This window comes from Mobula birostris, chromosome 10, assembly GCF_030028105.1.
Source record: "Mobula birostris isolate sMobBir1 chromosome 10, sMobBir1.hap1, whole genome shotgun sequence".
Classification (NCBI taxonomy): Eukaryota; Metazoa; Chordata; class Chondrichthyes; order Myliobatiformes; family Myliobatidae; genus Mobula; species Mobula birostris.
In genome coordinates this window covers 36,563,920-36,590,033 of record NC_092379.1, presented here as the reverse complement: position 1 = coordinate 36,590,033, position 26,114 = coordinate 36,563,920, and the positions used below count along the sequence as shown (strand labels likewise).

General features: G+C 45.3%; 1 protein-coding gene across 1 annotated transcript in view; it reads right to left on the bottom strand.

Annotated features, from left to right (window-relative positions):
• The window catches only part of LOC140203586 (serine/threonine-protein phosphatase 2A 65 kDa regulatory subunit A beta isoform-like), a 79,804-nt gene that overhangs the window by 37,231 nt on the left and 16,459 nt on the right, over window positions 1-26,114 (bottom strand). Inside the window, exons 7-10 of the mRNA XM_072269633.1 lie at window positions 23,997-24,177; window positions 16,081-16,235; window positions 4,418-4,560; window positions 1,313-1,404 (exon numbers count right to left, since the gene is read on the bottom strand). Of these exons, the coding sequence (XP_072125734.1) occupies window positions 1,313-1,404; window positions 4,418-4,560; window positions 16,081-16,235; window positions 23,997-24,177 (571 nt within the window). The remainder of the gene's footprint in view (window positions 1-1,312; window positions 1,405-4,417; window positions 4,561-16,080; window positions 16,236-23,996; window positions 24,178-26,114) is intronic.

Genomic DNA, 26,114 nt, shown 5'->3' with positions numbered 1-26,114 from the left:
GAAACTCACCCGGCAGAAGGCAATGGCAAACCACTGCTGTCACTTGCCTCGTACGCGGTTCCCCACTCCGTCAGAGAGGCGTGGAGGGAAATCGTCCGGCAACTGGAGAAACTCCGGATGTGACGTAACTTTCCTTTTTCCTATACGGTACAAAGAGAGAGTGAAGAAGGTTTTCAAAGATGTCAGCGGCAGATCTCGTTGCAAGTCTGGACAGCCGTTTCTTCACTCCTTTCTATGATAAGGCAAGCACTAGATAAGAAGGAAAACATGCAGGTTAGATATTAAAAGGAGACAAAATGGGAACGTTTCTGAAGATAATCAGAACACGCATCTATCTGTAAGCTATGACGACAACTTGTGGGAATTCTTGCGATGGAGTATGTCATTTCTAAAATATTGCAAGTGAATTCATACATTGCCAACTCTTAATTCCTGTTGCTTCAAGACCTATTCGGGGAGATGGGACTCGTCAGCTCATCTAGGAGAAGGAAAATTCTGATCTCAAACCTCTGCTGCCTTGCGGCTGTACCCACTCACAGGGAAGGCTTCGGGAGTAAACCCGGAGCTGGAGTCCCTAAGGCAGTCCTACGCTGAATGACAACTCCTGTGCTGCTCCTGGTACCAAACTCAATCTGCCGTTCCTTTGGGTGCATGCAGACGGGGAGCTTGCTACATGGGGCAACAGCTTGCTCTCCATATCGTACTGCTACCTCCCTGAAATGAGTTTTTGCAGGGTGGGATGTCTGGCACTAGATTTTAACACCCGTTCCTAAACCCTAAAAATCACCTAATATAAACACAGAACTCTTTACTGAGGATTGTACTCAAAACTCTGGATTGGTTCTTAAAATATTCAGCTTACAGAAACAGGGAGGCAAGTAAGAGACAGAACTGAGAACTTCATGCTTGGCTCTATAACAAGGTTTATAATTCTGAACAATTAGTAAATCCCTTTAACTGGAAACAGTTCCAAATATCACAGCATTGTTCCAGCAGCTCGAATAACCCTCTTGCTGGTTCAGAGTTTTGAATCCATAATTTGTGTTTTATCCCCTTTAATGAACGTGCTGAGGACTGCATGTTTTTCCCCGACCCTCACTCGTTACACGTGCAGATTACAAAACACACATCTTTAGCTTAAAGAGCCTTTTCTACCATCAGTGCCCCCACAGCAGGAACCCAGCAGACACCCATCTTGTCTTGTGCTCATCTTCAGAGACCCAGTGACAGACTCTGGGACAATGCAGGCCACAACTGCTCGAAGGGAGAATGCTTATGCTCGTACCGAGCTGGGTCCAAAGCCACAGCTTACCAGTCATGGCTTCCTGCGCAAAGTACTTTACGTCCATATCTTGGTCCTGACCCAATTTCTCCAATATTGGTTTGAACTCGTTCTGTAAAGTGCTGTGATTTAAAAGCAAGTTTTAGTACCTGTGACCTTCAAAACAAGACAGCAGCACATTCACTTAAATCTAAAGCGATACTGGATATTACCCAGATTAAAATCTCCTCTTTCTGCCTCTCACGCAGGCTCCCACTACCACAACTGATCGTTTACTGGCCAGATACAGGTTAGAGCTCAACTAGCAGAGTACGGTCACAAACTGCAGCTGAGCTCATTTGGGTTAGTGGATGCAAAAGGAGAATAATTCGGATGCCGCATTTTTATGCCGTTGAAGAGAGGGGGCACTGAATGCATAAACTTCCTTTTAATGCAATCCGTCTGTTATTGCTTTCCACACAAATTCCAATCAAATCACAAACGCACAATTTCACAAAAATCGTTCACCGGACGGGTTGGCGGGGTGGAGATACGTTGCTACCAAAGGAGGTGCAGGGTGCTCCTTCCCTCCGCAGACCTGCAGGTCACCCTTGGGCAAGGTGGAACACCTGCTTGAGACCCCCCACCTGATCAGGGTCACGCAATGCCGTGGGAGCAGATGGTGGACAGTCATGTGTGCAGCCGGTGCAGATCACAAGTCCTGGTTGTGCGACCACTGATGCCGGGCAGACAATCTCTGAAGAGCACTGATAATGGCTGGGGGGTGGGGGGGGGGGGTCACCTCATCTTGTAAAAACACACACGGCCCAGAAGGCGTCAATGGCACAAACCAGTTCTGCAGGATAATTTGCCAAGAACAACCGTGGCCATGGAGAGACCACGATCGCCCACGTCACATGCTGATGAAGATGGTGGTGGCGTTAACTGAAATCTCACTGTGCGGTTTTCACTTCTAACCAGGATTTATCCATCAGTGGTTGAAGGAGAGAGGGAAAATGTATTAAAGAAGATTGGAGGAGCAAACTTTTCATGCAGGAGTTGGTAGCTGAGCTGCCAAAGGAGGTGGTGGTGGTGCAGGCCGGAACAAAAACCTGGACAGTCACTTGATAAACCTCTGGTTAGGTCACATTTGGAGTACTGAATTCAGCTCTGGTCTCCCCTCTAAAGGGCGTGGAAACTTTGAAGAAGGTACAGAAGATGTTTACAGGACGTTGCCTGTGATAAACCTCTGGTTAGGTCACATTTGGAGTACTGAATTCAGCTCTGGCCAGCTCTTTAAAGGGTGTGGAGACTTTGGAGAAGGTATGGAAGATGTTTACAGGACGTTGCCAGTGATAAACCTCTGGTTAGGTCACATTTGGAGTACTGAATTCAGCTCTGGCCAGCTCTTTAAAGGGTGTGGAGACTTTGGAGAAGGTATAGAAGATGTTTACAGGACGTTGCCTGTGATAAATCTCTGCTTACGTCACATTTGGAGTACTGAATTCAGCTCTGGCCTCCCCTTTAAAGGGTGTGGATACTTTGGAGAAGGTACAGAAGATGTTTACAGGATGTTGCCTGTGATAAATCTCTGGTTAGGTCACATTTGGAGTACTGAATTCAGCTCTGGCCTCCCCTTTAAAGGATCTGAAAAAGGTACAGAAGACATGCTGGCTGGTACTGCAGATGTTACCGGAGAGGTTGCTTTCTCCAGGGTGATGGAGTCTGAGGGAGGGACGAGTTGACAGAAGTTTACAAAATTCTGAGGCAAAAGCAGACGGCTCACAGTTGAGATGTAAAAGCCAGAAGAGAACAGCTCAAAGATGTGCTGAGGATTTGAGTACCTGGAACACACCGACGGGTCTGGTGGAAGTGGATGCAGGTATGAAACAAGAACAAGTGTTTACGATCCAATGAAGGGTCACGGTCTGAAACGTCGACTGGTTATTCATTTCCATGGACGCTGCCTGATCTGCTGAGTTCCTCCAGCGTTTTGTGTGAGCATTGAAGTATTTTAGACACTGTTAGACAGGCAAATGAACGTGCGGAGAATGGAGGATATTGGCCACGTGCGGGCAAAAGGACATGGTTCAATTAGGCGCTGCTTTATTTATAAAGTCTGCAGGTGTTGGAAACCCAGAGCAACACACACAAAATGCTGGAGGACCTCAGCAGGTCAGGTAGCACCTATGGAAATGAATAAACAGGTGACGTTTCGGGCCCAGACCCTTCGTCCGGACTGAAAAGGAAGAATTAGTTTGGTACAACATTGTGGGCCAACGGGCCTGTTCTACAGGTTCAGTGAGCAAGACAGAGGGATGTGGAGTTAGTGTGGCTGAGTGGGTTTACAATAGCAAGGAGTGATTGTCAGTATAGATGCAATGGACAAGAGGTCATGCTTCTATACAGTACAACTGACTATATCCAGAACCCAAAGGAATATTGCGCATTGCTTGGGAAAGCTGTAGTAAAATGAGGCCCTTGGAATACAAAGGCAGTGGAGAGACCTTAAACAGGTAATTTGGAGGGTAGAAACGGGCTACTAAATGTTCTTGGTGAGGATGTCCTTTCTTTAAAAAAAAGGGGAGAAGGCAGGCGAGTGGGGTTGAGGGGAATAATAAATCAGCCATGATAGAATGGCCGTGCAGTATCGATGGGCCGAACGGCCTGGTTCTGCTCCTGTGTCTTATGGCCTTAACCTCTGGATAGAGAAGAAGATCGTTTAAGGGTACCAAAGGATCAAGGTCAAGCAGGAAAGTGAGGCAAACACCACAGGGGAGGGGGAGGCCCGAGGGTTAAGTTTATGCCCCTCTCCCATGCAGTACATGGAATGAGCTGCCAGAGGAACTGGTTGAGGCAGGCACATTAACAACTTCAATAAGGACAGGTACGCGGGCAGGAAAGGTTTAGAGCAAGGGTGCACAACTATTTTGGTGCCATGGATCATTACGCTAGGGGTCCATGAACCCCAGGTTGAGAACCTGGGACGATGGGACCGGCAGAGACGGTGGTCTTGGCCGGATTGGACCTGTGGGTACAAAAGACGGTGCGACTCCATCACTAAATGCCACCACAGTGGCGTCTCAATTTCCATTCCAAACTGGAGGTGAAACATTCTCCACAGGCCGGGTTATAAGCCCCAACTCAAATACTTACCTGGCATCTAAAACCGGTCCTATTTTCTGCAATGTTTTAGCCACGTTGAAGCGAATGTTTGCCACCTGATCGCCTGCCATCTGGAGAACCGTCGGCAGCATGTGCTTTGCTGTGATTTCTTGGCCACAGGCTTCAGACAACACCTAAAAAAAACCAGCAGAAAATGCAAACGTTCATTCACAGCCCCGAACTTCACGAAGCAAGACTGAAGAAAAGATCATCGATCTGATTTGTGCGACGCTCAGAATGTATTTTGCCCCATGATAAAAAGGCATAGTCCACACTGGCACCAATGATCACCCGCAAGGAGAGAGATGAGGTCCTGCAACGGAGATTTACAGATCAATAGACAAGCTGTAAAGAAAAAGTGCTGGTATATTGTAATCGCTGGACTACCCCTTCTGCCAGGTACGAGCGAGTTTAGAAACAGGAAGGCAGGACGGCTGAAATGTACAAAGTGTGGGTGCAGAGCAGACAGCATCACTGGGATCTCTTCCATGACAAAGTGACCCGAGCCAAGAGGGAACCAGGATTATAAGACGCAAGAGCGGAATTCGGCTATCGAGTCATATATGATGGCAGAATATAGCATTAGTGGTCAGACTCCTGGCACTGTGGAGGATCAGAGGAATCTTGTGGTCAGAGTCCATAGGACACTCAGAGCTGCTATGCGGTTGACTCTGCGGTTAAGGAGGCATACGGTGCATTGGCCTTCATCAATCGTGGGATTGAGTTTAAGACCCGAGAGGTAATGTTACAGCTATATAGGACCCTGGTCAGACCCCACCTGGAGTACTGTGCTCAGTTCTGGTTGCCTCACTACAGGAATGACGTGAAAGCCATAGAAAGGGTGCAGAGGAGATTTACAAGGATGTTGCCTGGATTGTGGAGCATGCTTTATAAGAATAGGTTGAGTGAACTCGGCCTTTTCTCTTTGCAGCGAACGAGGATGAGAGATGACCTGATAGAGGTGAACAAGATAATGAGAGGCATTGATTGTGTGGATAGTCAGAGGCTTTTTCCCAGGGCTGAAATGGCTAGAACGAGAGGGCATAGTTTTAAGGTGCTTGGGAGTGGGTACAGAGGAGATGTCAGTGGTTAATGAGGTGGAGGATAAATGCGTGGCTGAGGGATTGGAGCAGGGGGCAGGGATTCAGATTTCTACATCATTGGGACCTCTCTTGGGGCAGTTGTGCCCTGTACAAAAAGGACGGGTTGCACTTCAATCTGAGGGGGACCAATATCCTGGCAGGGAGGTTTGCTAAGGCTGCTGGGGAGAGTTTAAACTAGAATGGTTGGGGGCTGGGAACCGAACTGAAGAGACTAGGGAAGAGGGGGTTGGCTCACAAATAGAGAAAGCTTGTAGACAGTGCGAGAGGGAGGATAGGCAGGTGATAGAGAAAGGATGCTCTCAGACCGAATGTTTGAGATACGTCTATTTTAACGCAAGGAGTGTTGTGAACAAAGCGGATGAGCTTAGAGCGTGGATCAGTACTTGGAGATATGATGTGGTGGCCATTAGAGACTAGGATGGCTCAGGGACAGGAATGGTTACTTCAACTGCTGGGTTTTAGATGTTTCAACAAGGACAGGGAGGGAGGCAAAAGAGGTGGGGGCGTGGCACTGTTGATCAGAGATAGTGTCACAGCTGCAGGAAAGGTGGACGCCATGGAGGGATTGTCTACGGAGTCTCTGTGGGTGGAGGTTAGGAACAGAAAGGGGTCAATAACTTTACTGGGTGTTTTTCATAGGCCGCCCAATAGTAACAGGGATATCGAGGAGCAGATAGGGAAACAGATCCTGGAAAGGTGTAATAATAACAGAGTTGTCATGATGGGAGGCTTTAATTTCCCAAATATCGATTGGTGGATCCCAAGAGCAAGGGGTTTAAGATGGGGTGGAATTTGTTAGGTGTGTTCAGGAAGGTTTCTTGACACAATATGTAGATAAGCCTATAGGAGAAGACGCTGTACTTGATCTGGTATTCGGAAATGAACCTGGTCAGGTGTCAGGTCTCTCAGTGGGAGAGCATTTTGGAGATAGTGATCATAATTCTATCTCCTTTACCACAGCACAAGGCTAATAGGAAGGAGCTTAAGAAGGAAATTAGGAGAGCCAGAAGAGGCCATGAGAAGGCCTTGGCAGGCAGGGTTAAGGAAAACCCCAAGGCATTCTACAAGTATGTGAAGAGCAAGAGGATAAGACGTGAAAGAATAGGACCTATCAAGTGTGACAGTGGGAAAGTATGTATGAAACCGGAGGAAATAGCAGAGGTACTTAATGAATACTTCCGTATTCACTATAGAAAAGGATCTTAGTGATTGTTGTGATGACTTGCAGCAGATTGAAAAGCTTGTGCATGTAGATATTAAGAAAGAGGATGTGCTGGAGCTTTTGGAAAGCATCAAGTTGGATAAATCGCTAGGACTGGATGAGATGTACCCCAGGCTACCGTGGGAGGCGAGGGAGGAGATTGTTGAGCCTCTGGTGATGATCTTTGAATCATCAATGGGGATGGGAGAGGTTCTGGAGGATTGGAGGGTTGCCGATATTGTTCCTTTATTCAAGAAAGGGAGTAGAGATAGCCCTGGAAGTTATAGACCAAAGAGTCCTACCTCAGTAAGTTGATGGAGAAGATCCTGAGAGGCAGGATTTATGAACATTTGGAGAGGTATAACATGATTAGGAATAGTCAGTATGGCTTTGTCAAGGGCAGGTCGTGCTTTACAAGCCTGATTTAATTTTTTGAGGATGTGACTAAACACAATGATGAAGGAAGAGCAGTAGACGTAGTGTATATGGATTTCAGCAAGGCATTTAATAAGGTACCCCATGCAAGGCTTATTCAGAAAGTAAGGAGGCATGGAATCCAAGGGGACATTGTTTTGTGGATCAGAACTGGCTTGCCACAGAAGGCAAAGAGTGGTTGTAGGCAGGTCATATTCTGCATGGAGGTCGGCCTCAGTTATCTGTTCTGGGACCCTTACTCTTCGTGATTTTTATAAATGACCTGGATGAGGAAGTGGAAGTGGAGGGATGGCTTAGTAAGTTTGCTGAGACACAAAGGTTGGAGGTGTTGTGGGTAGTGTAGAGGGCTGTCAGAGGTTAGAGCGGGACATTGATAGAATGCAAAACTGGACTGAGAAGTGGCAGACGGAATTCAACCCAGATAAGTGTGAAGTGGTTCATTTTGGTAGGTCAAATATGATGGCAGAATATAGTATTAATGGTAAAACTCTTGGCAGTGTGGAGGATTAGAGGGATCTTGGGGTCCGAGTCCATAGGACGCTCAAAGCTGCTGCGCAGGTTGACTCTGTGGTTAAGAAGGCATACAGTGTATTGGCCTTCATCAAACATGGAACTGAATTTAGAAGCCGAGAGGTAATGTTGCAGCTATATAGGACCCTGGTCAGACCCCACTTATAGTACTGTGGTCGCCTCACTACAAGAAGAATGTGGAAGCCATAGACAGGGTGCAGAGGAGATTTACAAGGATGTTGCCTGGATTGGGGAGCATGACTGATGAGAATGGGTTGACTGAACTCGGCCTTTTCTCCTTGGAACGATGGAGGATGAGAGGTTACCTGATACAGGTGTGTAAGATAATGAGAGGCATTGATCATGTGGATAGTCAGAGCCTTTTTCCCAGGTCTGAAATGGTTGCCACAAGAGGACACAGGTTTAAGGTGCTGGGGAGTAGGTACAGAGGAAATATCAGGGGTAAGTTTTTTACTCAGAGAGTGGTGAGTGTGTGGAATGGGCTACCGGCATCGGTGGTGGAGCCAGATATAATAGAGTCTTTTAAGAGACTTTTGGATAGGTACATGGAGCTTAGCAAAATAGGTGGCTACAGGTAAGCCGAGTAATTTCTAAGGTAGGGACATGTTCGGCACAACCTTGCGGGCTGAAGGACCTGTATTGTGCTGTGGTTTTCTATGTTTCAATGCAAGTTTTTTTTATGCAGAGAGTGGTGAGTGTGTGGGATGGGCTGCCAGAGGCGGCGGTGGAGGCGGAAACGATCGGGTCTTTGAAGAGACACCTGAATGGATACATGGAGCTTAGAAAAATAGAGGGCTATAGGTAAGCGGAGTAATTTCTAAGGTAAGGACATGTTCAGCACAGCTCTGTGGGCCGAAGGGCCTGTATTGTGCTGTAGATTTTCTTTGTTTCTATGAGTCTCCTCTGCCATTCCATCATGGCTGATTTATTTTTCCTCCCAACCCCATTCTTCTGCCTCCTCCCATATCTTTTCACGCCCTTAACAAATCAAGAATCTATCAACCTCCACTTTAGATATACTCAATGACTTGGCCTCCAAAGCCGTCTGTGACAATGAATTCCACCGATTCAGTACCCTCTGGCTAAAGAAATTCCTCCTCACTTCTGCTGTAAAGGGACGTCCTTCTATTCTGAGGCTGTGCCCTCTGGCCCCAGACTCTTGCGCTATTGGAAACCGCCTCTGTGCGTCCCTTTTATCCATACCTTTGCTCGAGCACTTTGGGAGGGTTTAAGCTGGTGAGGCAGCAGGGCTGGGACACAGGATACTAGTGTAGCAGGTGTTAACTCAGAATTCTGTGTCAAACTCACTGAACAGGCAGGTCCGGTAAGCAGAGAAGGCAGAAATAAGTGGGAAAGCACGAGAGGGCTGGGAGGTTTAACCACATGTTTCCGAACATAGAAATTCACAGCACATTACAAGCCCTTCGGCCCACAGTGTTGTGCCGACCAGGTAACCTACTCTAGAAACTGCTTAGAATTTCCCTAGCGCAGCAGTCCCCAACCACCGTGCTGCGGACCAGTACCAAGCCACAAAGCATGTGCTACCGGGCCGCGAGGAAACGACATGATTTGGCGATAGGAGTCGCTGCACCTTTCCTCATTCCCTCTCACCCACTGTTCAGCTTGAACACACGCGAGGTCATTACTCGCACATCATCCATGTCAGCATGGGAATAAGATCAGCTCCTCGAGCTTGCAAATGACGGTGGGCTGAAAAGTATGTTTGACATAACATCTCTGGCGACATTCTGGATCAAAGTCAAGGCTAAATATACTGAGATAGCCATGAAAGCACTGAAAACGGTGCTTCCATTTCCAACATATCTCTGCAATGAATGCAACGAAAACTAAATTGCGGAAAAGACTGGACATAATGAACCCCCTTCGAGTATCGCTGACTCCCATCAGCCCGTGATAGGACCGTCTTGTTGCAGGGAAACAAGCCCAGGGCTCCCACTGAATCAGCGATATTGGTGTGTTGCAATGATTTTATATGCTCATGCGGGGAAAATACGTGCTGTGTGTTTAATATCCAAATGTTACTTAAAATGTTATGATGCTATTAATTTATAAGTGACTTGTAGAACCATACAACAATTACAGCACGGAAACAGGCCATCTCGGCCCTTCTAGTCCGTGCCGAACTCCACTCTCACCTAGTCCCACCGACCTGCACTCAGCCCATAACCCTCCATTCCTTTCCTGTCCATATACCTATCCAGTTTTTCTTTAAATATTTTCTTTTTCTTCCTTCTTGTCATAGGAAGCATGGAGAATATCTAGAGGGCACACAGGGGAGACTTGCCAGGAGGCTGCCTGCATTAGAGAGCGTGTCTTATGAGGAAAAGTTGAGTGAGTTGGGGCTTTTTCTGTTTGGAGTGAAGGAGGATGAGAAGTGTGGATAGAGTGGACAGCCAGAGACTTTTTCCCAAGGCAGAAATGGCCAATACCAGACGCATAATTTTGAGATGATTGGAGGAAGGTACACAGGTAAGATTTTTGTTTCACACACACAGAGTGGGTGGGTGTGTGGAATGCCCCGCCAGGCGTGATGGTAGAGGCAGATGCATTAGGGGCATTTGACAAACTCTTAGATAGGCACACAGATGATAGAAAAATGGAGGGCTATGTAGGAGGGAACGGTTAGATTGATCTCAGAGTAGGTTAAAAGATCAGCACAGCACTTTAACACAGTGCTTTAACGTTCTATGTTCTAGGTACAATTGCTCTGCCTAGTTTGCCAACTAACCAATTCACCATCATTAGCACTAACACTGCAAGACAAAGCTCACATTTTTATGTCATCTTCTAAACTTCTAGCCACATCCAAATCATTTACAGGAGAGTTCCAGCACAGATTCCTGTGGTACGCCACGGGGTAATCACAAAAGCTGATCAGCAAATCAACTTTGAACCCAATTTGTGAAGTTACTTCGGATCCCTCGGTCTCTTGCTCATTTGGGGATTTTGTCAAAATATTTACCGAAGTCCCTGTAGACAACACCAACTGCATGAGTACACCCGTAACTCCAAGAAACTCAAACTGGCCGACAGAATCACCGCTTGCACGCTGACCATTTCTGATGAAGCTCTGCCCAAGTGCAGCTGAATCCCGTCCCTCGAGACTTTTTACAACACCCTTTCTACCACTGATGTTAGATTCACAGCTCTGTAGTTACCAGTTGCTGCCTTCGTCGAAGAACGGCACCGTACTGCTGGGATCCAGTTACCTGGCACCTGTTCTGTGACAATTTAGGATTTTAAACAACCAGGATCCTTGAACACACACAAAATGCTGGAGGAACTCTGCAGGCCAGGCAGCATCGGTGGAAAAGAGTACAGTCGACATTTCCAGCCGAGACCCTTCGGCAGGAGTGGAGAAAAAAGATGAGTAGATTTAAAAGTTGTGGGGGGGGGGTGGAAGGTGAGTGGAGAAAGAAATACAAGCTGCTGGGTGAAACCAGGAGGGGGGAGGGATGAAGTAAAGAGCTGAGCAGATATCACAGAGTGAGAGAAGGTTTCACTGACTCCCGTCGAAGGGAAGCAGAGATCACGGAGGGGGAGCAATGAGAGAGCAATGGGAGCACTGAACTCTCAAAGAGACCTTGGGAGCTCAGCCCTTCCTTCCCATAACAGCCAAGGATACATTTCATCAGGCCTTGGAAATACATCCATATCCAACCCCACTAAAGACTCCTAATAACTCGGTTTCTTGCCCTGCTCGAGTTTTCCAGTCACGTCCTTCTCTCACTCTGTTTCTCACGAAGTTTTCCTGGATCCCCCCTCCTTTGGGCCATTCCCTTTGAAATCGTTCGTGCTGATATCAGAGAAGTTGAGGTTCTGTACTGCTATAACCTGATAACTCGCACAACTGTGTTTTGCCTTTCTCCTTCGTATCCAGGACATCTTTGAGGAGCGATGCCTCAAAAAGGCGGCATCCATGGTGAAGGACCCCCACCACCCAGGACATGCCCTCTTCTCACTGCTACCCTCAGGAAGGAGGCACAGAAGCCTGAAAGCACACACTCAGCGATTCCAGAACAGTCTCTTCCCCTCTGCCATTTCTGAATGGACACTGAACCCATGCTCTACTTCACTATTTTTTATTTCTGTTTCCGCACTATTATTTTATATATTTACTGTAATTCACAGTTTTCTCTATTATTATGTGTTGCACTGTGCTGCTGCCACAAAGACAGCAAATTTCACAACATTATGCCGGTGACGTTAAACCTGATTCTGATATCCTTGCTCCTGTACCTCATGCTGAATACTGGGAGAGCTGTCGTATGTGACCACTCCTAGGGACTACCTGTACACTGTTACTTAAAGCTCTTTTTGCATATTCCTCCAAGGAATGTGTGGGCATCACAGGTTGAAGTGGTATTTAATTCCTTTGTGGTGGGCTGCAGTCCTTGAGGTGTGGGTGCACCCACAATGCAGTTAGGGTGGGTGATCCAGGATTCTGACCCAGTCAGAGTCAATGCCCTGGTTCAGATTTTTACTGCTATGCTGTAGGCATTTCATTTTAGCAGTTCTGTAAGAGCAATCTGTTCTGCTTTCAGCCTGTTTGGGTCTGAGCTCAGGAATGAGGTGTCATCCAATCAGGATGGTAGAATTGGGAGAAGGTGCTAGAGATTACTGGGCAGAGAGGTCTTTGTTTGGCGGGAGCTGGGAGAAGACAGGAGGAAAGATGGTGGACGATGAGGGTGCTTTCTGCAGATGAATGGCTTCAAGGAGGAAGGACCAATAATCCCGTGGGAAAGCCTCTTTGTTCAAGATGGATTTCCAGTGACCTTCGGAAGGTGCTGTGTGCTTTCACACAGACCGAGGGAGGGTCCAGCGCGCGATTTACAGAGAAGTTCAAGATTTGAGCTCCAGTGTGCAGTTGTGACTTTTTAAGTAGAATGGGCCCTTTTTGCTTTTTTTCTCTTTCTTTCCTTTAATAACTCTTTGCTTAAGTTAACATTCTTAAATATACTCCTGAATAATTCTATGCAGTGTACAATCTGTTATTTTCTGCTGACAGGCGATTGCCAGGGGCAGTAAATCACACAGCATTCACACAAACCGGGGTTTGGGTAGGTGAGACATCCCAACCTCACGGATTTTGCGGGACCAAAGTCACATACACCTTAGATGTACGAAGCCTGAAATTTCTCCCCGCGGAGTCCAGTGGCTGTTTGCGAGGGGCTAAAAGGCTGCATTTCCAGAGACGCCCAGTGAAAAGATGGTTTCAGAAGTAATGGCAATATATTTCCAAGTCCGGTTGGTGTGCAGCTTGCAGGTAATATTCCAATGTTTTGCTGTTCTTGGCTGTTTACATCAAGTTCAAGTTTAATTGTCATTCATAAATACCCATGAATACATCCAAACGAAACAGTGTTCTTTCAGGGTCAAGGTACAAAACACAGTACCAACAGTCATACACAGCACGTGGCACATATAGCAGTAAAATATAGTCACACAACAAATATAGTCCAAGTCCCTGAGTCCATGAATGTTGCAGCAGTCTGTAGTCGAACACATACATCCTGCCTTCTGCCAAGCAAACACTTTGGGGGAGAGGGACAGCACCAATGTTAGCTTAAACGCTGCGCTACACCACCTCCAGTGCCAGCTCTTGATGCCTCTCTCCTGGGTGGCTGCAAACAGGCGGCCCCATGGCTTGAGGCCACATCCGCTCACCCTGCAGGGGTGTCAGTCACCCCTGCTGCCAGCCCCTGTAGTCCGCAATAAATCAGAAGACCAGACTTGCAGCATTACACATTAACAATGCTCAACAGGGTTTTGCAATCACAAGAAAGGAGACTAAGACAATTGCTCGCTGCCAGTCTGCACGCCAACCACATTGCTGACTCTCTGACACAGGGAGCAGAACGATCTGCCCCAAGTCCAGCTTCTTCAGTTTCTACGCCGTTGGGGTAGGCCGCAGCACTCTTTAAGTGCTTAACTTCCAGCAGGGTCTTGAGATTGTAAAGAAATAAACAAAAGATAGTAACACGTTTGGCTGGCCCCGTAGAACCCGCCGCGCCCCAGCACACCGCCATCTTACCGGAAGTTCACCAGTAGAGGCTTGTGGATTAGTAAGGTGTGTCCCAGAATGTCCTCCTCCTCGATATTTCAGTAAGAAATCAATATTACGGTGCCACGCCCACCACACCATTCACTGAGTGAATCGTTCAGCCATTCAACCCTCTCTATGACAGTAACAATATCACCCTCCTGTGAGCTCATTTGCTTTACTAGTAATGTTGCTTACACCAAAATAAATATAATCTTGCATTTCTTATCAGACTGAGGTTTGCTCTCCTTACTGGGCTTGCTTTGTTTCCCTTCGATATTTAACTCCACTGCCACCTCAACTGTAAATGTGGCCTGTGGCCCATCCCTATGAGTTTGAATCCCAGCGAGCACTCCCGCAGGCTGTTAGCCCTGTTTTGGTCCAGCCCGCGCAGGCATATCTTTCTGAGGTGTTCCTGCTGATCCAGAGGTCTAAATTTCAAAGTACATTGCTACCAAAGTATGAACTCCATATACAAGCAGGAGATTCGTCTTCTTGCAGGCAGCCATAAAACAAAGAAACACAAGAGAATCCATGGAAAAAGAAAGAATCCTACACAGCAAAGACCGTCAGACACGCAATGTGCCCAAAAAGAACAAATCGGGCAAACAAGAATAAAAAAATAGTAAAGCAGTAAGAAACAGAACATGAACCGCAGGGTCGCCGAAATTAGGCCCACAGGCAGGGAGCCAGTTCAGATCAGTAGATGGCTGCAGGCCACAGCAAGGGAATCAGTTCTGTGCTGAGAGAAGTGAAACCAGTCCAGGGGCCCAATGGTTGCAGTCCACAGCCAAGGAGCCAGTTCAGCATTTTATCTGAGCCAGGGGCCCAATGGTCGCAGGGCACAGCCAGCAAGTCAATTCAGTGCGGAGACAAGTGCTGACAGTGACAGTCGGTTCACTGCTGAGGTGTGTAAAGCCTCACAGAGAAGTTAGTCTTTCCCCCTGCGACTCTTTAAACTTTTTAACCTGGCTCGTTGTTGAAATCGACTGAACACCACTTCATTTTCCCCTCTCAGGCCACTCTCATCCAACCTGAAGTCCACTCCCAGCAATGGCCGCGGCCGCTGCACCTGCATTCTTGAGAGTCCAGCTTGCCAAATCCTTGAGGATACCGCAAAAACGCCAGGTCGTGCAGACCTCTCGACACCCTCCAGAACCTATCAAGCTCCACTTTAAATACACCCAATTACTTGGCCTCCCATCGCCGCCTGTGGTGATGAATTCTGTAGACTCACCACGCTTCGGCTAAAGAAATTCTTCATCTCCGTTCTAAAGGGATATCCCTCTGTTCCAAAGGCTGTGCCCTCCAGTCCTAGACTCACCCACTTTTAGAAACATCCATTTTATCTGGGCATTTCAACTGAATCTCTCCATCACCTTGTCCAAACTCCAGCAAAGCCCAGGCCCATCAAATAAATCCAGGGAAAGAAGTTAATTCCGCAACTGGAATGACTGTGGGGGCCTTTAAGTACACTTGTAAATTGAAACTAGTTGCGTCAAAAAACTTACAATTCCCTCAGCCAGATAATGTATAATGTCCATTTCAAGGTACTCAGAACTCTAAGCAAAAGACAGAGCCATAGTCCACTACAGCACGGAAACAGAGCCTTGTGAAATAAAACTTGAAAGCTGTAAGCCATCTGGTGGGTCAACAGGTCATTAAATCAGTTGTCCTTCAGCTAACACCATCAGTCCATTTCCACAGGGACGGTTAGGAACTCTGCTCCACGAAATCATAAAAAGTCTCACCCTCAACTCAATTTTTACTCCAGACACCTTGCAGATTAAACACAAAACACCACTACACCTCAGCAAATAACGCAAGCACAGAAGCTCGTATCAAGCAGATGTCAATATTGGAAGGAGGAGCTTTGGCAAAGTGTTAATTGATTTTTTGCAGAATCTAAACATTCACAAAGAATATATTAAAAGAACATTTTAAACAAATCCATATTATTTTTGTTAAATTCTTTATTCTTTAGTGTGTGTTCTAACTGTACGTTTTATTCATGAAATATTTTAGCAGCTTGTGAAGTGTAATGGAAGTATTGTCAAAGTTATACTCATGTTATGCAGAACAGAGTGGTCATTCTGCAATGGTAGTCGGAGTCACTAGCCATGGGCAAGTACATTGTCAAAGCTATACTCACGTTAATGCAGAAGAGGGTGGTCATTCTGTGAAGGTAGTTGGGGTCACTGGCCATGGGCAAGTACATTGTCAAAGCTATACTCACGTTAATGCAGAACAGGGTGGTCATTCTGTGATGGTAGTTGGGGTCACTGGCCATGGGCAAGTACATTGTCAAAGCTATACTCACGTTAATGCAGAACTGGGTGGTCATTCTGTGATGGTAGTTGGGGTCACTGGCCATGGCAAGTACTTTCGGCATAATGGTGGATTCTGCCCAGTCTTTGCCAAACTTCTCCACCAACTTGGTCAAGTTGTTGGTCGCGGCCTCGCGAATGGCGTACACTGCAAGACAGCATTGACAGGTCAAGAAATGATCTGATCGCTGTTACTACTTGATTTTCAAATATGTACCTTGCTGATAAAATACAAAGTTCCGAAATGAAATGCTCGTACCACCTTTTTCAAAGTGTCAACCTGTTCCATACCAAGTTACACACAGTGGAGGAAATTATGCACTTGGAAAGTAGCATTTTAATATACTTATTTATTATTGATTATTTATTGAGATACAGCGTGGAACAGGCCCTTCTTGCCCTGCGAGCCACCCCCGATTAACCCTAGCCTAATTACAGGACAATTTACAATGTCCAGTTAACCTACCAACCAGTAGGTCTCTGGGAGGAAACAGGAGCACCCGGAGGAAACCCACGCAGTCAGGCTGAGAACGTATAAACTCCTCACAGGTGGCAGTGGGAATCGAACCCAATTGCAAAGTGTTGCGCTAACCAGACGCCACTGTGTTGCCCCATTAGATACTTAAAAAATACTTCGAATAGATTACCATTATTTATTACTTAGTAGTCTGATTGGTCATTGTAAACTGTCCTGTGATGAGGCGAGGGTTAAATCGGCCGGTTGCTGGGCAGTGCGTCTCGTTGGGCCTGTTCCATGCTATTCTCGAATAATTAAATAAATAAACGTATCGGTCAAAGTCAAGTCTGTTTCTTGTTGCCATGTCTACAAGTGTACGACAAGATTGCTTGCAGCAGTAATAACTGGGGGGGGGGGGGTGCGGGTGTTTGGATTATGATGGTATTGGACATTGGACAGGAACCTGGGAGTACAAACTGGGATAAATGCACTCAGAAACACACAATTGAAAAGTGGAAGTCATTTTGGGCTTCACTTGGATGAGGCTCTGCAGAGTTTTGTCCCACTGAGACAGGGAAAGAACAGAAGGGTGAAGGAGCCATGCTTGACAAGAGATGTGCAACAGCTAGTCTAGAAGCATAGGATGGAAGCTAGTCTAGAAGCATAGAATTAACCAGTTGGGAGGTTAATTCATCACTGTTACCTGTCCCTGTTTAGGCTAGGGTTGGATCAGAGATTGCTGGGCAGCACGGTTCGAAGGGCAGGAAGGGCCTTATTCCTCCATGTACCTTTAAATAAATAACCCAGTGAATCCTATGCTACCACATCCACAGCAGGATGCTATTTCAACTTCACGATTTAAACGTAATTATGCATGTGCTGGATTATTTAGATTACAGATCCCACACTCCTGACCCGCACAGTATCTCTCCTCGACATGACAGTGCACCATTCTACATTCACGTCTCCCATGTGGTTAATACATTCCACTTTCTACATTCAGTCACTGGGAACAAGTTAGCCTTTGCATAATTCTCAGGTTACTTTGCTTCATATCCAGCACAGCTAACAATTCCCAGGGTAACCACGTGGCTGAGTAGTCCAACCACAAGCTCTGCCCGTGACTCTGACTCAGACCTTGACAACTCTTTACCATAGAAAGTACAGCACAGAAACAGGCCCTTTGGCCCTTCTTGGATGTGCCGAACCATTTTCTGCCTAGTCCCACTGACCTGCACAAGGACCATATCCCTCCATACACCTCCCATCCATGTATCTGTCCAATTTATTCTTAAATATTAAAAAAGAACCCATATTTACCACCTCGTCTGGCAGCTCATTCCATACTCTCACCACTGTCTGTGTGAAGAAGCCCCCCCCAATGTTCCCTTTAAACATTTCCCCCCTCACCTTTAACCCATGTCCTCTGGTTTTTTTCTCCCCTTGCCTCAGTGGAAAAAGCCTGCTTGCATTCACTCTATCTATACCCATCATAATTTTATATACCTCTATCAAATCTCCCCTCGTTCTTCTACGCTCCAGGGAATAGTCCTAACCTATTCAACCTTTCTCTGTAACTGAGTTTCTCAAGTCCCGGCAACATCCTTGTAAACCTTCTCTGCACTCTTTCAACCTTATTTATATCCTTCCTGTAAATTTGGTGACCAAAACTGAACACAATATTCCAGATTCGGCCTCACCAATGCCTTATACAACCTCATCATAACATTCCAGCTCTTATACTCAATACTTTGATTAATAAAGGCCAATGTACCAAAAGCTCTCTTTACGACCCTATCTACCTGTGACACTACTTTAAGGAATTTTCTATCTGTATTCCCAGATCCCTCTGTTCCACTGCACTCCTCAGTGCCTTACCATTAACCCTGTATGTTCTACCTTGGTTTGTCCTTCCAACATGCAATACCTCACACTTGTCTGTATTAAACTCCATCTGCCATTTTTCAGCCCATTTTTCCAGCTGGTCCAAGTCCCTCTGCAGACTCTGGAAACCTTCCTCACTGTCTACTACACCTCCAATCTTTGTGTCATCAGCAAATTTGCTGATCCAATTTACCACATTATCATCCAGATCATTGATATAGATGACAAATAACAATGGACCCAGCACTGATCCCTGTGGCACACCACTAGTCACAGGCCTCCACTCAGAGAAGCTATTCTCTACTACCACTCTTTGGCTTCTTCCATTGAGCCAATGTCTAATCCAATTTACCACCTCTCCATGTATACCTAGCGATTGAATTTTCCTAACTAACCTCCCATGCGGGACCTTGTCAAAGGCCTTACTGAAGAAAATCTACTTTGTGTTTGCACACCGAAACTGAGAGCGATTTGCTTCCTTAAAACCAAATACATACTAAATCCGGTATGATACAGGAGAGCTTAAGTAAGCTACAGAGAGTTATAAAATTAGTCAGCTCCATCGTGTGCTCCAGCCTCCATATTATCCAGGACATCTTCAAGGAGCGGTGCCTCAAAAAGACACTGTCCATCATTAAGGGCCCCACCAGCCTCTTCTCATTGCTACTACCAGAAAGGAGGGACAATTTGTCTGAAGACACACACTCACTGATTCAGGAACAGCTTCCTCCCCTTTGCCATAAGATTTTTGAGTGGACACCGTACCCATGAACACTACCTCACTACTCCTGCTAGTTACCGACACAGAGGAGGAATCTACAACAACCAGTTTACAACCAGCACGTCTTTGGGATGGAGGAGGAAATCGGAGCACCTGGCAGAAACAGAGATGAGGAGTGATTTCTTCAGCCAGAGGGTGGTGAATCTGTGGAATTGATTTCCATGAACAACCGTGGAGGCCAAGATATTGGGTATAATTAAAATGGAGGCTGACAGGCTCTTCATTAATCAGGGCGTGAAAGGATACGGGGAGAAGACAGGAGAATAGGGTTCAGAGGGATCACAAATCAGCCATGGTGGAATGTTGGAGCAGACTCAATGGGCTGAATGGACTAATTCTGCTCTCAAGGTCATTTGCTTCCAAACAATTGGTTTATTGATCATTACAGAATATCTCTCTGGTGCTTCCCTCTACCTTCCCCTTTTCCCATTCAAAGATTCAAAGGTTCACTTATTTGTTTTCAAACATCTCTTTATTGCTTTTACAGAATGAAAAGTAAACACATTCGATCATCCATAGGTTTGAAAGTGCAACAAGGTTAAAGAAAAAGGGAAAAATAAAATACATCAGAAATAAAAGGAAAAACAACGCACAAAAAAAGCAAACACCCGGCCATTAAAAACAAGCTGTCAGTTCAATTTGTTACTTTCATCATCCCAAATATTGTTCTCCAGAAACTTGTAGAAAATATCCCAAATTTCCCGACATTTGCCAAGTTTGTTTTTCTGTGATGGAGTTGATCTTTTCTAGAGCAAGATACGAAGTCACTCCTTTCAGCCATTGTGAAAGTCCACTGGTTGTGGGTTTCTTCCATGAATAGGCTATGCAACGTCTGGCTTCCAATAAACAAGTATTAAGCAGAGACCTTGCATTTTTGGAGGTTACAAAGTCCTTTGGATAAATGTTCAGAATACATAATTTAGGATCAAGGAGCACCTTTTTTCCAATAATCTGACTAATCAAATCCAGCACCTTCTTCCAGAAGCAGATTATCTGGGGGCACTCGCACATACAATGGAACAGAGACCCCTTTTAGTGATTACATTTAAAGCATGTGTCTGGAATGTTGGGGTTAAAGTGACGAAACCTGACTGGAGTAATGTACTGTCTGGTTATCCGCTTAGAATGAGTGTTCACTGACTGGGTTTGAACGAAGGAACAAGCTTCTGACCACTCTTTTTCTGACAGATTCTCATGCAAATCAGTTCTCCATGCTTGTAGCATGTTGTTTGATGACTCTTTGCATTTACTTGCAAACAATTTGTATGTAGCCCCCTGGTAAGCCTAGACTCGCTCAGCTCGCTTTCGTCTAGGGGGAGCAGCCTTCAGCCCCGCCAAACGGGGTGATCAGGTCTGTGTGGATGCTGTGTGATGTACCCCACACCGCCAATTAACCGACAGTACGCCATATGCCATTAAATGATTACACTTTATAAGTATTTCTTGGTGATGGGTTAGTAGAAACAAATAGAATAAAGGTGCCAAGACAGTAACTATCAGTTCGGTGCACACTCGTTGGAGCTCTTACAGAACCGGGTCCCCCTTCCTCCAATCAATGTCCTCTGAACTCCGCCAACCCACGAATGGGACCACCCTCGGTGATCCACCAAACACTCCACACGAGTCTGTCCTCGTCTCCTATCCTCGCTGAAGACCCTGGGCCTCGGACTCCCGCTCGGGGTCCGTGCCGTTGCCCAGCTTACAGCATCTCTCTCCTCGCGTCTCCTCTCTCTGTCCCCATCACGCCTTCTGCCCAGAGCCCACGAAAAACAATAGCTTACAGACATACAAGAAAGAATACCATCTATCCCAATTGGTTAGCAAATGAATACAATTCCTGTATCAGTAATTATAACCCAAAAAAGCTGCTCTAGAGAACCACTGTCTCAGCAGTTAACAGTACAGAGAAGCCATTTTATTAGCCTGAGCAAGTAACATAAAAGAAGAAAGCCTTACATGTATAATTCAGACACTTGTCCCCTAGCTTCAGATAATTTCAGAGTGATGTCGTCTAGGGTAAATAAAGGAGGGAGCTTCAAACTGTAACTTTGCCTGGACATAATAAAACTTTGCAACTAAAGGCATTTAAAAAAGTGTTTTGTTGGAATTCCATATGTGACCTTGAGTTCTTCAAAAGACATAAATGAATTGCCATTATAAAGATCAGACACCTTAGCTATGCCTCGGGGCGACCAAGTTTTAAAATTAGGATCCGCTCTGCTGGGCTGGAGCTATCATTACCAAAGATAGGAGTAAACTGGGATAACTGTGATGTCTCACCCATTTACGCAAGAGCACCGTGCCAAATCATTATTGTATTTTTTAAGAAAGGGATTTTAGATTGTGTGACCAGGTTTTCCTTATTTGCTGAATACATATATAGTTCTAGAGGGATATTGATCAACTGGGATTCCATTGAGACCCAAGGAGGGGAGTGATCCTTAACAAAATAAAACATTCCTGCTCTAATTTGGGCCGCCCAGAAATACCATATAAGATGTGGTAGCTGTAAGCCACCTCTATCATACGGCAGATATAACAGGAAAAGCCTGAGCCTTGGACATCTATTATTCCAGATGAAATTAGAAAAAAATTTCTTTAATAAATAAAAGAAAGAGTAAATAAGTACATAGGAATTGGATAATTATGTCTGCGGGCAGGAGCAAGCACGAACAAATTAGGATATAAACACCTGCAATGGTTGATACTTAGGGTTATATACAACATTTTGGACCAGTGGAAATGGTCCAGAAGGGATATATGGAAACTATTATTACCATTTTTCTTAACAACTAATTCCATTACTTAGCCTAATTGGTTAGATTTACCACAGTACATAATTATCTATTTAAATGTTTATTTTCCTTTTGTATCATCTCAATGTGTACTTAAGAATGTATAAATAATTGTAGTTTTATACATATAAAAAAATGGAAAAGGTTATATGTGTGAAAAAAGTACATGATATTTGTGAATTCCTTATCCAAATAAAAATAAAATAAAAAAAAAAATAAATAAAAGAAAGATGATGGAGGAGAAAGTGGGATAGATTGGAAAAGGTACAGGAACTTCAGTAAAATTGACATTTTTAGAATGTTTATGCGTCCAATCAAATTTATGAGCAATTTCGTCCATCTGTTTGTAAGTTGAATAACTGAGTCTGTGAGAGGTTTATAATTAGTTGGGATAATTTTATCAATAGTAGGAGTAATTTTAACACCCAAATAGGTAAACCCTGTTCTGACAAAATTACATCATCCATGTACAGGGCTATGCGATGTTCTACATCTCCTATAGTTATTCCTGCTATGTTAGCCTGTTTTCAAATTGGCATAGCAAGTGGCGCAATGGCCAGGATAAACAGGAGGGGAGATAGGGGACCGCCCTGTCTTGTTCCCCGTTGGAGTTTAAAAGATGCCGAAAAAAGCTCGTTAGTTGAAACTTCAGCCTGTGGGTTAGAATATAGAAGCTGTATCTTAGAAGTTTTCCCCCTATTCCACTCCACTCTGTCAAAGGCTTTCTCGGCATCCAATGACAGAATAGCGCTATCAGAGCTTCCAGATTTTTCATAAAGTATATTAAGCACTCTTTGAATGTTGTGGAAGCCCTGCCTTCCCTTACAAATCCATTTTGGTCAGTGTGGACCATTTTTGGCAAGAGTGGCTCCAGCCTCCTAACTAATACCTTACAGAGAATTTTGAGATCATTGTTCAGATGTGAGATTGACCTATAAGATCCACAAAGGGATGGTGGTTTTCCAGGTTTTAACAGTAGTGTGATTGCTGCCATAATAAGAGAGGAGGGAAGGGATCCAGTGTCAAATGACTCCTGATACATATCAAGCAGAGGTGGTATTAGTTTAGTCTTAAAGATTTTGTATATTTCAATCGGAATTTCCATTGGGCCCAGGAGTTTTCCCTCCCTTCATGTTAGTTATAGCTGCAGACAATTCTTTAGCCTCTAAGTTAAACTCCAGTGATGTCATGGACGTTTCGTCTCGGGGTATAAGTTGTAACAAGTCGAGAAATTCCTTTTGTATTTGTGGAGCTGAATCTGAATATTCTGAGCTGTACAGATCTTGGTAAAATCTCAAAAAGATATTGTTTATTTCCTCTGCGACAACCGTTGTCACCCCCTCATCTGATTGTATGGAGTTTATTGCCCTTTCTGTTTGTGTCTGTTTGATGTGCAGGCCAAAGGCTCACTTATTATCATGTACAACTCCGAAATTTGTCTTCCCCAGATAGCCATGAAACAAAGAAAAAACATGAAAGTCATTGAATGGCATCCTGATCATCAGACCCCCCCCAAAACCACCCCTCCCTCCACACAGAAAATGGAACAGCAACAACCCCAGCCCACCCCCCACACAAAAACCAACAGAACATTTTACCTCCAAACACCCTCCCCTCGCACAACAAAATGAAAAGAAACAGACAATATAAAAACAGAATATAAAATCCGTAAGTCTGACAAAGTCCGCAGTCCTTAAACAGGGGCCTAAACCTGATGGTCTAAACCAGGGGTTTCCACCCCTGCTTGGTTAATGGTCAATTAAAAAAAAGGTTGGGAGCCCCGAGTCTAAAGTAAGACTACCCATGTCAGTGGGCTACAAGTATAATTGCTACTATCGCACATTTGCTTCTGGTGCAAAAGGAAAGAAGATGTTCAAAGTTATTTCCGTCTTTAAACTAAAGTATCAATTTGATATAGGCAGTCATTTCCATTCTGCAAATCATCCATATGGAAGCATTGCTAATAGACTATAAAAACATTTTAGAATAAACCACCCACCAGCAGCCCTGCAAGCAGAGGCATGTACTCGATTATCGCAAGGCGCACTCTCCATTTGGCATCTTCTGCTAATTCTACAATGGCTGGCAGGAGAGACTGTGATAACTGGCGAATTCCAACAACTTCATTCACGCAGTCCAGATTGGAGATTATGTTCAAACGGACCTCAGGGCACTAGGAAGGAAAGGCAATTTTCTGAGTACAGCAAAGGTGAAAAACATTCATACTGCGAACGCTGTCTGACAAACACACTGGCGCTCCCCAGACTCTCTGCTTTCAAAGTATCATCTTGGACATTTATGAAATATTAATCTCACAAAAGAAATATGAATGCTACTTTCACACTTACAGTACTTAGGCACATGCACATCCAGCCAGGGTGCCAAAGACTTTTGCACAGAACTGTACTTGCCAACGTGCAGTGGAGAGCAAGTTTGTAAATCTGGCGGGAGCACAGGATGTTGGGAATGGTGAGAGTGGAGCACCCACGGGAGGGGTGTGAGAGAGGTGGCTGAGGTGGACTGCCAGGGGCAGGAGGGGGTGGTGCGAGTGCAGACACACTCAGCCCTGAGAACACAAGCAAGGGCATTTGATTCCAAACAATTGGTCTATTGGTCATTACAGAATGTCTCTCTGGTGCTTTCCGCTCCCTTCCCCCTTTTCCCAACCAAAGAGTCAAAGGTTTGGTCATGATCAAAGCACGTATCCAAATACAACTCTGAAATTTGTCTTCTCCAGATAGCCACGAAGCAAAGAAAGAAGATGAAAGTCACTCAGAGAGAAGCATGAAACCTACACCTCCCCAGCCCTGGTACAAAAAATAATGGCATCCTGATCATCTGATCCCCAAAACTACCCCTCCCGCCACACATAAAATGGAACAGCAACATCGACCCCCCCCATCCATCCCCCGCACGAAAAACTAACAGAGCATTTTACCCCCAAACACCCTCCCCTCACACAACAAAACGAAAAGAATAAGGCGATGAAAAAAACAGAATATAAAAACCCTAAATCTGAAAAAGTCCACAGTCCATAAACACAAATGCAGAACCAGGATATCATCCTACGCTATCACCGACATTCACCAAAAGAGGGGGACAGGGACACAACTCCCCTCTCCCTGCCCCCTTCCCACTCTCAGTCCACATCAGAGACCCATATCAGACATCTGCGAGGTTTATCATCACTCACAGATGTCAAGAAATTTGATTGTTTTTTGCGGCAGCAGCAGCACAGTGCAGTATATAAGAATTACTACCGGACCGTGCTAAACTCAGACACCCCAGCTATATACACCAGCCTAAGACTTTTGCACAGTACTATACATTATGGTCCAAGTTATGGTCACACGAGCAGTATGCCAGAAATTCGAGAGTCAGTTAGCAGAAGTGAGTGCAGTTGCTTTTATTAAGGAGAAGGTGCTTGGGAAGCTGAAAGTTTTGAAGGTAGTCAAGTCACCTGGACTAGATGGGCTACACCGCAGGGTTCTGAAAGAGGCAGCTGTAGAGATTGGGGAGGCATGAGTAATAATCTCTCAAGAGTCATTAGAATCTGGAATGGTTCCAGAGGACTGGAAATTTCCAAATGTCACTTCACTCTGAAGGGAGGGAGGCAAAAGACATGAAACTATAGGCCCTTCAGCCTGACTTCAGTGGTTGGGAAAATGTTGGGAGTCCATTATTAGGGACGAGGCTTCCAGTACTTGGAGGTGCATGGTTTCCTTAAGGGGAAATTACAGGCAGGATAGACAAAGGAGGGTCAGTGGATGTTGTTTACTTGGAGTTTGACAAGATGCCGCACATGAGACGCCTTAGCAAGTTAAGAGCCCATGGTATTACAGAAGATATCCTAGTAAAGATAGAAGCTTGGCTGACTGACGGGAGGCAAAGAATTGCAAATGAAAGGGGCCTTTTCTGGTTGACTGCAGGTGACCATTAGTGTTCCACAGGGGTTGGTATTGTGACCGTTTCTTTTCAAGCAGATGTCAATGATCTGGACAACGGAATTGATGGCTTGATGGTGACATTTGTGGATGATACCAAGATAGGTGGAGGGGCAGAGAGTCTGAAGAAGGACTTGATAGATTGGTAGAATAGCAAGGCAGTGGC